Source organism: Tinamus guttatus, unplaced genomic scaffold (assembly GCF_059628265.1).
Source record: "Tinamus guttatus ecotype Peru unplaced genomic scaffold, ASM5962826v1 Tinamus_guttatus_pri_ptg000425l, whole genome shotgun sequence".
Taxonomy (NCBI): domain Eukaryota; kingdom Metazoa; phylum Chordata; class Aves; order Tinamiformes; family Tinamidae; genus Tinamus; species Tinamus guttatus.
Window position 1 is genome coordinate 159734 of NW_028288959.1, and position 11413 is coordinate 171146.

The 11413-nt window shown below is 74.1% G+C and overlaps 1 protein-coding gene across 1 annotated transcript; it reads right to left on the minus strand.

Moving 5' to 3' along the window:
- Positions 1-574: 574 nt before the first annotated feature.
- SHKBP1 (SH3KBP1 binding protein 1) lies at positions 575-10428 on the minus strand. Its single transcript, XM_088531698.1, has 18 exons — positions 10379-10428; positions 9712-9765; positions 9465-9510; positions 9247-9379; positions 9096-9176; positions 8694-9018; positions 7928-8118; positions 7724-7839; positions 7566-7653; positions 7369-7485; positions 7091-7261; positions 6868-7023; positions 6662-6758; positions 6413-6591; positions 6213-6333; positions 5950-6124; positions 3977-4041; positions 575-635 (listed from the first exon to the last, which is right to left on the minus strand). The coding sequence occupies exons 1-18, from the start codon at positions 10426-10428 to the stop codon at positions 575-577; spliced, it is 2226 nt and encodes a 741-aa protein (XP_088387824.1).
- Positions 10429-11413: the final 985 nt, after the last annotated feature.

Here is an 11413-nt window from a genome sequence, read left to right on the forward strand (position 1 = left end):
CGGCGCCCGCCTTGGGGCCCTTGTTTATCCTGCGACTTCCCGGCGTTTTGCCCCGCAGGAAGCCTGGGCGGGCCCGGCGGCGCGGGGGGGCCGATGAGCTCATGGTGCGGCGTGGGTGGGACGGGCCCCCCCCGGGAGCCGCCGCCCGCCTCCGCGGGGCCTCCCGGCGAGGGGCGCCCGCTGCCCGCGCCCCCCCCCCGCGCCCCGAACCCCCGGCGGGGGGAGAAACGGGGCTCGGTTTGGGGGGGGGGGCGGGGTCCGGTTGCACCGGCGCTCGCAGGTGTTTGGGCGGGGGGCCAAGCGCCGCCGGGGCGCCCCTCACCGGGGCGTCGGGGCGGGGGGAGCCCCGGGGCGGCGGCGGGCGGGGCCGGGCGGGCACCGGGGGCAGGTGGGCGGGAGACTCCCGGGCTGCCCCCCCGCAACGTCCCGGGACCCTCGACGGGCTGCGGACCCTGCTATGTGCCCCAGAGACCCCCCACGAGCACCCCCGCGAGGCCAGAACCGGGCTCCTCGGAACCACCCGATGCACCCCCGGCAGGTCGGAACCAGAACCCCCGCAGCCCCCTGGGCACCCTCAGCGGGTCGGAACCGGAGTCTCCCGGCGCATCCCGAAGTCCCGCAGCCCCCCGGCCACGCTGCGCAGACCGGAACCGGGCACCCCGAAGCCCCCTGGCCACTCCCGGCGGGTCGGAACCGCAGCCCTACGGTGCATCCCGGAGCCGCGCACGTCCCGGAGCACCCGCGGCGGGCCAGAACCGGGCAGCCCGGAGCTGCGCATGTCCCCGGGGCACCCCCGCGGGGCCGCAGCCGGGCAGCCCGGAGCCGGTGCCGCGCGGCGCCGCCGGTGCCGCCCGGTTGTCGCGGCGGTCCCGGCGCCGCCGCGCTGCCCCGCGCACTCACAGAGGCGGAAGCCGGCGCGGCCGGCGCGGTCGCCGCTCTCCAGGGCCGTGGCGTTGCCCCGCTCGCAGTGGTTGGAGCAGCGGCGGCCGGTGCAGCGGAGGCGGCAGACGGCGGGCGTGAAGAGCACGCGGAGCCGCTCGGCCCCGGGGCCCGGGGCGGCGGCGGCGGCGGGGCCGGGCGGCAGCAGCGCCAGGGCGGCGGCGAGGAGCAGCGCGGGGGCCATGCCCGGGGCTCCGCTCCGCGCCTCTGCCGCGCGCCGCCGGGACGCGGCTCCGGGGCGCGCCGGGCCCCGCGCCAACAACAACGTGTGGCGGGGCCGGGGCTGGCGCTGCGGCGGCCGCTGCGCCGCCCCCGGTTCGGTTCGGGACGGGACGGAGCCGCCGGCGCCCGCTTCGGGACGGGACGGACCCGGCGGTACCCGGTTCGGGACGGGACGGAGCCGTCCGGCGCCCGGTTCGGGATGGGACGGACACGGCGGTACCCGGTTCGGGACGGGACGGAGCCGCCGACACCCGCTTCAGAACGGGACGGACCCGGCGGTACCCGGTTCGGGACGGGATGGAGCCGAACGACCCCGCCACCGCCCGGTTCGGAAGGGAACGGCCCAGCCCGGTTCGGAAGGGAACGGCCCCGCCACCGCCTGGTTCGGAAGGGAACGGCCCAGCCCGGTTCGGAGCGGCCCTGCCAACACCCGGGCTGGAATGGGCGCAACGACACCCAGTTCGGAACAGAACGACCCAATACAGAACCGAACAGGACCCAGTGGTCCCCCTGACTCCTGTCCCGACTCAGAGCCGAATGGCTCTGGTGCCACCTGGCCCGGTTCGGTACCAAACAGAAGGGAACAAACCCATCGGCCCTGGCCCTGCTCAGGGGGACGTGGGGCTCTTGGGCATGGGGCAGGGACCTCACTGGGGACACGGCCCGAACGGGACCTCGGGCAGGACCTTGCTGGGGACATGGGGCTCTAGGACGGGGACACTGCACAGGGACCTCCCCAGGGACACGGCCTGGGTGGGACTTTGGGACAGGGAGCTGGACGGGACCTTGCTGGGGACAAGACCAACATGGGGACCCTGGGTGGGACTTAACTGAGGACAAGACCCTGATGGGACCTCGGACAGGACCTTCCTGGGCACATGGGACACTCAGACAAGGACCTCAGTGGGGACACAGCCCCACACAGCCACCTCGGACAGGGACCTCTCTGAGGCCATGGGATTTGGGGCAGGAATTCTCACTGGGAATGTGGCCCAAACCTGGGACGTGGAGACAGGGACCTCTCCAGGGACACAGTCCCCAGACAAGGACCTTCCTGGGGACATCCTCCCCCAAAAGGGACCTCACTGGTGACAAGTGTCTCCCGGACAGGAGGGAACACAGCCCTGGGGGGACTGAACAGGAACCTCACTGGGGACCAAGTGCCCCCCAATGGGGACTTCGCCCTGCCAGAGCACAGACCCCACTGGGGACACGACACCGCCAGGTCTCAGCAGACACAGACCCCCCCCCGGGGACACGTGACACACAGAGAGACACACAGTCCCCAGCCCCCCCCCGCACCCCGGGGCTGCCCGACCAGCCGCTGACGTCACCCCCCCGGCGGCCAGGACGCCTGGGTCCGCTCCCAGCGCGGGGAGCACCGCGGGGAGAGGGGCTGGCGGCCAGGACGCCTGGGCCCCTCCGCGGGGTCCTGCCAAGGGGGCCGGGCCCGAGGCGGGGGGCGGGGAGGGGGTCCCTGCCATTGTCTCTTCCCTCCCCCCCCCCCAACACGTGCCCCAGAAGCGGCAGCCACGAGGCCACGGTGATGGGCGCCAAGACACCCAGGCCGGGGGGGGGGGGTGCTGCTAAGGACCCCCCCCCAAACTGCAGTGAGGAAGGAGGGAGGTTTCGGGGGGGGGCGGCCTGTCCCACCCCCCTCCAAGGCCCCTGGCCCCTTGTGGCCGCCCCCCCCCCCCCAGCCGGGGGGTGACGTCAGCTGGAAAATCCTTGTCGGCCTCTGCTGAGCGGAACCAGCTGGACCCCCCCCCGCGGTGTCCCCCCCCCCCAGCCATTCCCTCAGGGACCCCCGTTCCGTCACCCCCCCCAATGCCCCCCCCCCCCCCGGGCTCTTACCGGGCGCGTGGGGCCGGTGCCGGGCGGGCGCCGGGGCTGCCGTGGGGGGGTCCTGCCCGCGGCCCCCCCGGCTCTCCAGGTGCCGGGCGAGCAGGGCGCTCATCTTGTCGGCCGGGCGCGCGCGGCGCCGCAGCACCGACCGCAGCTCCGAGAGCCTTGGGGGGGGCACCACGCTGCGACCCCCCCGCCAGCCTCATATGCGCCCCCCCCCGCCCCAGCTGCCCTGCCGAGGGCCCAGGCGTCCGGGCTCGTCCCACCCATGGGGAGGGGGGTTGGATGGACCCCCCCCCCCCAGCATCCCCACACTTTGCCCCCCCCCCGGTCCCCCCACTCACGTCAGCGGCTGCCAGCGCAGCGAGGGCCGGGGGGGCCGCGGGGGGGCGGCCCTCTGGCAGCGGGGGGGGGGGGCCCGGCACAGCCCCCGGCCCCGGCACGGGGGGGCGCAGGAGGCTGCGGGTTGGGGGGGGGAACGGGGACAGTGAGAGGCTGAGACCCCCCCCGGCATCCTGCCCCCCCCCGGCCATAGGAAACCCCATGGGGAACACATAGCCCATAGGGGAAGGGCCGTAACCTATAGAGGACTCCATAGGACCCCCCCCGCCAAGAGAAAGGCTACGCTCCATAGGGGACCCCATATGGGCTCCTCACACCCCATAGGGAACCCTCTCCACTCCATAGGGGATCTGGTATCCGACGCCCCCCCCCGCCCAGAGGACCCCCTGTGCCCCCCGCCCTCTCTAGGGGACTCTCAGCCCCATAGGGGACCCCGACCCCCTCCTGGGGACCCCAGACCCCATGGGGGACCCCAGAGGGAGCCTCCCGCCCCCCCCGCCCCCCCGGGCCCGTGGGCGGGGAGTTGCTGCCATCTAGAGCCCGGTCCGGGAACGGCGGCGCCCGGCCCGGGACCCCCCCGGGACCCATAGGTGCCCCCGGCCCCCCCGGCCCTACGGCCCCCCCCTACCTTTGCCGCAGGGGCGGGCGGGGGGGGCCGGGCTCCAGCCGGGACAACAGGTCTCCCCGCACACGCTGGGGGAGGGGGCGGGGGGGGGGGGGCACATTAACCCCCCCCCCCCAAAAAGCGGTCACCGGAGGGGGGGTCTGGCCTTGCTGGGAGCAGCCGCCGCACTTCCCCCCCTCCCGCCCCTCCGAGCGGGGCCCAGGCGTCCGGGCCCACAGGATCCCCCTCCCCGGCCAGCTCCACGCCCCCTCCCTCGCCCCCCCCGGCCCTTTTTCCAACGGCGGCGACTGCCAGGCCCCCCCCTCCCCCCCGGACCCCCCCCCGTCCCATCCCCCAGCCGCATGGAAAAACCATCACGGGCCGCGGAGCCGGACGGCGCGGGGCCCCCGTCGGGGAGCGGGGGGGACCGGGACGCCTGGGCCCCCCGGGGGAGCTGGGGGAAGGGGTGAAGGAACGGGGAGGGGGAGAGGGTCCCGGACGCCTGGGCCCCGCGCGCGGACTCACCCCGGGCGCGGGTCGCGCTGTCCCCGCGCCCCCAGCGCCAGGAGGGTCCCCAGGAGGCAGAGGGCGCCGGGCGGGGGGGGCCGCATCGCGCCCCGGGGGGGGTCAGCGCATCCCCGGGGGGGGGCGCGCGGAGGCGGCTCCGGGGGGGGGCCCGGGGCTGGCGGCGGAGGCTCCGGTGGGTCCCGGCCGAGCGCGCGGCTCCGCGGCGGGGCCGGCGCCGCCCCCCGCCCGCCCCCGGCGGCCGCCCCCGGGGCGGGGCCCCCGCAGGTGCCCGGGGCTGCGGAACTGCCCCCGGGGGGGACCCCCGGGGGGGGATTTGGGGACCCCCGGAGGGGATTTGGGGGTCCCGGGGGGGTATCCGGGGGTTCCAGGGGGGTATCTGGGGAGTCCCGGGGGTATTTGGGGGGTCTCAGGGGTATTTGAGGAGTCCCCGGGGAGTATCTGGGGGGCTCCGGGGGTATTGGGGAGCCCCGGGGGAGTATTTGGGGGTCCCGGGGAGTATCTGGGGGCTCCGGGAGTATTTGGGAAGCCCCGGGGGGAATTGGGGGGTCTCGAGGATATTTGAGGAGTCCCCGGGGAGTATCTGGGCGGCTCCAGAGGTATTTGGGGGGTCTCGGGGAGGGTATTTGGAGGGTCTCAGGGGGCATATGAGGGGCCCCGGGGGGTAACTGGGGGGCTCCGGGGGTATTTGGAGCCCTGGTGGGTATTTAGGGGGTCTCAGGGGGGTATTTGGGGAGTCTCAGGAGGTATATGAGGAACCCTGCTGGGGTACCTGGGGGGTCCCGGGGGTATATGGGAGCCCCGGGGGGTATTTAGGGGGTCTCAGGGGAGGTATTTGGGGGGTCTCAAGGGGTATATGAGGAGCCCTGTGGGGGTATCTGGGGGGCTCCGGGGATATTTTGGGGGTCCCGGGGGTGTATTTGGGAAGTCTCAGGGGGTATATGAGTGGCCCCGGGGTATTTTGGGGGTCCCGGGGGGTATATGGGAGCCCCGGGGGCATATTTGGGGGCTTGGGGGGTATTTGGGGGCAGCCCCCTCCCGGCCGCAGGAAGAACGAGGCCGGGCAGCAGTTGGGAACGGGCTGTATCCGCACGGAGTGCCGGCATTCCGGCGGCGCCCGGTTTATTGCTCGCTGTGCTTTGGCATGGGGGGGGGGGCACAGAACCGCCCCCCGCTCCGGTGCAAGGGCGGGCGCCGCCGCCGTCCATCCGCCCCGGAAAACGGGGAATTTTCCTGCTCGAGTCCCAAAGTCCAGAGCGGGGGGAGCACCAGCTCCCCGGGGGGGGGGGACACGACCCTGGTGTCCCCCCCCATAATAAGGCACAAGGGGGGGCCCCCCCTCAGAACGACGTTTCGTTGAGGGGCGACGTGGGGGGCGCCAGGGGGGCGGCGGCGGCGGCCGTGGGGCTGGGGGGCCGGCGGGGGGCGGCGCGGGGGGCTCCGGGGCGGCCCCCCGGCTCGGCGGCGCGCGCCAGCTCCTGGCAGCGCTCCACGAAGCCCCGCGCCGGCGCCACGCGGCCCTCGCAGCGCGGCGGGGGGCTCCGGCGCGCCGGGAGCGCCGCCGCGGCGCCGGGGGGCTTGGGGGGCGGCGCCGGGGGGCCCCGCGCCGGCTTCTCCCGCGGGAAGTCGCTCCCGGGCGAGCGGAGGCTGCGGAGGAGAAACGGGGAGCGTGGAGCGAGCCGGGAAGGCCCGGAGCGACGCCGGGCGCTCCGCGGCATCCCGCCCGCGCGCCCACCTGGTGCCGGGAGCCCGCGGGGCGCCCGCGTGCGCCGAGCTCCCGTCGGGCGCGCGGGCGAGCGCCAGGTCGCACTGCTCCAGCTGCCGCAGCAGCTCCTCCTCCGTGAGGCCGCCGGCGTCTGCGGAGCGAGCGGGAGCTGCCGGGACGGCGCGGGCCGGGCAGGCGGCACCGCGCGCGCCCGCGGCCTCCCCGCTTACCCGGCGCCTTCCCCAGCATCTCCATGGCCGTGGTGAGGTCCCACATCTGGACGCTGCCGTTGGCGTGGCCCGTGAAGAGGTAGCGGCGCGGGCGGGAGCCGATGCGGCTGGAGCCCTCGCACTCGTGCACCGCGAAGGCCGTGATGGCGGAGCCGTCCACGGCGCGCACCTCGCACACGCTGCGGGAGCCGCGCGCTCCAGCCGCCGCCGCCGCGCGGCGCCGCGGCCGGGGCCGTCCCACCCCCTCACCGCTTCCCCGTGGACGAGAGGCGCACGAAGACCTGGCACGCGTCCGGCACCACTCTCTGGATGAAAACCTGCTGCTCGTCGCGCTCTCCGAAGGGCCCTGCCGGCGCGGAGCCCGTGAGCGCCGCGCGGGCAGGCGGAGCGGGACAGGGCCGGCCCGGCGGCGCCGGTACCGACGCCGGAGCTGTTACCGATGCCGGAGCCGTTACCGATGTCGGAGCCGGCGCCGCAGCCCGCGTGGCCGTCGCCGTCCTCCAGGGCGAGGATCTTGAAGGAGGCGAGCGGCGTGGAGCCGGGCTGCGTGGAGATCATGCCGCGGAAGCGCGTCACCGTCCACGTGCGCACGTGGTTGTTGTCGGCGCACACTGCGGGGAAGGGGAGCGCTCGCGAGCGGCCCCGCGCGCCGGCCGCGCGCCGCGTCCCGGCGCCCACCGGAGATGAGGTGCTTCTCGGAGAGCATGATCCGGGTGACGGGGCTGCGGTGCACCGTGAAGGTCTGGAAGAGCTGCGGGCCCGAGCCCACGGTCTCGGGGTGCTGCACGATGACGCGCACCACGCCGGAGCTCGTGCCGTACGCGATCTCGATCCAGTTGCCGCTGTCGCCTGCGGGAGCGCAGGCTGCCCGAGGCCGAAGGTCGCGTCGCCCCTCTCCCCCGACGCCCAAATCCGAGGGGCATCCCGGCCCCGGTGGCCGCGGGGACCCCCCTTACTGCTCTTTGGCGTGAGGTAGACGCTGAGGGCCGTCACCGCGTCCTCGGACGGGTCGCGGTAGAGCTCCGTGACGAGCAGGTCGTTGTCCTTCATGCGCAGGGGGAACTTCTGCACGTCTTGGGGTGAAAACGGAGCGATTCGGGGCCGCGCGGGGCTCTCCCGGCCGCCGCGGCTCCCCGCGGGCGCCGGCGCTCACCCACGTAGTAGATGGAGCCGTTGTTGCAGCCGAGGAGGAGGAAGGTGCCGGCCGCGTCGTAGCTGTTGATGGGAACCACGTCCTGGACCTGCGGGAGAGCGCGGGGCTGGCGGCGCGGCGCGGCGACGCCGGCGCGCGCGGGGGGACGCGGCGCCCACCTGCCAGTGCTTGGTGACCGCGTTCCACACGCCGATCTTGCCCGTGTGGCTCGTGGCGATGAGCTGGTTGCCCACGAAGAAGAGGGCTTCCACGGGGACACCCAGCACGAAGACCCCTGCGAGGGGACCAGGGCCACGGCGGGGGGTGACGCTCGCGGGACGGGGGGCACCTCAACCTGTGCGTTTAGGGGAGCGGGCGCCCACCGATCTCGCTGCCGTCGCCGTCGGCCTGCAGCGCCCACAGGATGATCTCGCTGCTCGAGGCCGCGGCCACCATCCTGTCGTGGTCGCCCGCGGGGCCGCCGGGCACCTTGGCGTTGAGGGCCACGCGCTCGATGAGCCACTCGAGGCGGGGGCTGCAGAACGCCGCCTGCCAGCCCGACGTCTCCTTCATCCTGCGGGAATCCCGCGTGAGGCCGCGCCGGAGCCGGCGCCACGGGCGTCCCATTGGCACGGGGGGCCCATTGCCATGAGGGTCCCATTGTCACAGGGGTCCCATTGCCATGAGGGTCCCATTGCCATGAGGGTCCCATTGGCACAGGGGTCCCCATGAGCATGAGGGTCCCATTGCCACGAGGGTCCCATTGCCACGAGGGTCCCATTGGCACAGGGGTCCCATTGCCATGAGGGTCCCCTTGTCACCGGAGTCCCCATGAGCACGACGGTCCCATTGCCATGAGGGTCCCATTGTCACAGGGGTCCCATTGCCATGAGGGTCCCCTCGGCTCAGGGACCCGTTCGGCACCAGGATCCCCCCGGGCACTGGTGGGGGGACTCATTTGACACCGGGGTCCCCTTGGAGTCCCACTTGCCCCCGTGTCCCCTTTGGCACCTTAAAATAACTTGGCCCCAGGGTCCCCTTGGGCACCGATGTCCCCATGGGCACTGAGGGGGGGGTCACTCGGCCTTGGGTTCCCCATCCCGGTGTCCCAACCCCCGAGGAGGGCTCCATGCCGGCGCGCGCCCGTACCTGTAGCACACGAGGAACTGCGCGTAGGCCACGGCGATCCAGTTGTGGTGGCCGCACACCATGCGCACGGCGCCGGGCTCGCTCGGCGCGCCGGGGCCGCGGGCGCGCATAGCGCCGGCACTGGCACCGCGACCGGCCGGCGCGGCGGCCGCCCCGCTCGGCCCCGCTCGCTCCTCCAGCGGGCGCCCCAGCAGCCCCGCGTGGCCCAGGCTGGGGGGCATCGTGCGGCTGCGGCGCACGGGCGCGCGCTCGGCGGCGCCGGGGGAGCGCGGCGCCGGCTGCGCGCCCGCCACGCTGTGCCGGTTGCGGCGCTTCGCCGGGAACACTGCGGGCGGCAGCCGCTGCAGCGGGGGCGCTTTTCCAAGCGGGAACGCCGCCGGGAAAGGGCGCCCGCGCTCCTACCTGGCGGCGGCAGGTAGCCGTTGAAGAGGACGCTCCCGCAGGACGAGCGCTCCAGCTCCTCGCGCAGCTGCAGCCGCCGCACTGGGATGACGGGGGAGCCGTGAGCGGCGCCGCGGGGCTCCCGCGTCCCCCGCGCCGCCGCCGCCGTCACCTAAGGGCGCGATGCCGTAGAACTGCGCCTCGTGCAGCAGCAGCGCCGCGCTCACGCCGCGCGCGTCCAGCTCCTTGGTGCGCAGGAAGTTGAGGATGGGCGCGAACACCGCGGGGTCGCGGTCGATGAAGATCTGCGAGGAAGGGGGGACGCGTTAACGCCCCCTCCCGCCCCCGGCGTTCCCAGCGGGAAACGCTCCGGGTTTCCGCCGGACTCACCGCTCCCGTCTCATCCTTCAGGGTGGAGATGCGGCCGCTCAGGAGGCTGCGGGGGGAACGGAGGGGACGGGGGTCACGCACGGAGCCCCCCGCCGGCTCCGGGATGTTCCCGGGAAACCCGCTGCCGCGAGCGGGGCCCTTCCTGCCGCCGGAGCCGGGAACGGGGGCTCCGGGCAGCCGGAATGAGGCCGTTTTCCGGGATTAACCCCCCGCTCCGGGGACACTGGGGGGGTCCCGGCTGCGTCACCTGGAGAAGAAGGAGTCCGAGACCCAGGTGAGCGTCTGCCGGGACGTGCTGAACCTGCAGGAGGACGCGCGTCACCGCAGGCCACCGCGGGCCACCACGGGCCACCAAGGGCCACCACGGGCCACCAAGGGCCACCACGGGCCACCATGGGCCACCGTGCATCACCGCGGGCCACCACGGGCCACCAAGGGCCAAAAAGGGCCCTAACGCGGCCAGCTCTGGGGGGGGAATCCAAAGGGATCCAGGCGGGAAGGGGGGAAACGAGGCCGGGATAAACCCAGGGTGCCCTGGAATGACCCCGGGAGCCACAGGAGGGACCCGGGGGGGAAATGGGAGAACTGGGGGGGCCGCAGCCTTTGGAAGGGGGGGGATGGGGGTCAGGAGAGCCGGGGGGGGCTGGAAGAGCGGGGGGGGGCTGTGCTGTCATGGGGGGTCACAGGGAGACCCTGGGCATAAAGGGGGGGGTCACAGGGGCGTCAAAGGGGGGGAAATGCCGCGGGGGGGGAGGGTCCGGACTGTCACATGGGGGGTCCTGGGAGCGGGGGGGGGTCAAGGGGGAGGAGCCTAAGAGCCGGGGGGGGATCAAGGGGGAGGAGCCTAAGAGCCGGGGGGACCCCAAGGACCCGGGGGGGGTAGGAGGGAGCGGGGGAGGGGGGGGCGCACGCGCCTCTTGCCGCCCACGTTGAGATGCACGACCGCCCCGCCCGGCGCCGCCATGGCCGCGGCGCTTCCGCCCCGCTTCCGCCCGCTCCCGCCGCCGCGCTTCCGCCCCGCTTCCGCCCCCTCCCGCCGCCATTGGCCCGCCTGCCCTGCGCGCCGTGCGCTATTGGGCGGTGCCCTGGCGGGGAAACCGCCCCCTCGCCGGCGCTGCGCGGCTATTGGCTAAGTCGAGTCAGGACCCGCCCTCCTGTGAGGGCTCCCGCCTCCCTAGTGGCAACGCGCCCCATGTCAATCAGGGACACACCTCCGCGCCCATTGGCTGAACGGAATGCCCGTCAGGAGAGGAGGGCGGACTTTTCTTATCCGGGCTCCGCCCCCTCTTAAAGGGGCAATAACTTTTTTTTTTCCTCTCTCTTTTTGGAGTCTGGGGATGACAGAGCCCGGTCTGGGAGGAGGGGGGGGGGGCTAGGGACACCCCTATGGGCCTCTTCTAGACCCATGGGACCCCATGGGACTCCCCAGCCCCATGGACCCCCCATAGCCCCTCCCCAGCCCCACGGATGCCCCCCAACCCCAGCCCCCCCCGGGCACCCTGGTCGGTGGCCACACGGGCCCGTCCTGCTCCTTTATTGGGGGGCGCGGGGGGGTTATTACATTTATACAGTCACAGCGCGGCGCTCGCCCCCCCGCTGGGGGGGTCCGGGGCTGGGGGGGGCGGACACACGTGCTCAGGGCGGGTGCGCTGGGGGGAGGCTCTTTTTTTGGTTATTTTCCTAGTTTTTGATAAAATCTTTACAAATAGAACCCGTGTCCCACAAACGCTGCCCCTGGGGACGTGGGGCAGCGAAGGGGGCGGCCGGGGGGGCGGCGTGGGGCGGGGGGAGCCCTCCTCGGGGGTTGGGACACCGGGATGGGGAACCCCAGGCCGAGTGACCCCCCCCTCAGTGCCCATGGGGACATCGGTGCCCAAGGGGACCCTGGGGCCAAGTTATTTTAAGGTGCCAAAGGGGACACGGGGGCAAGTGGGACTCCAAGGGGACCC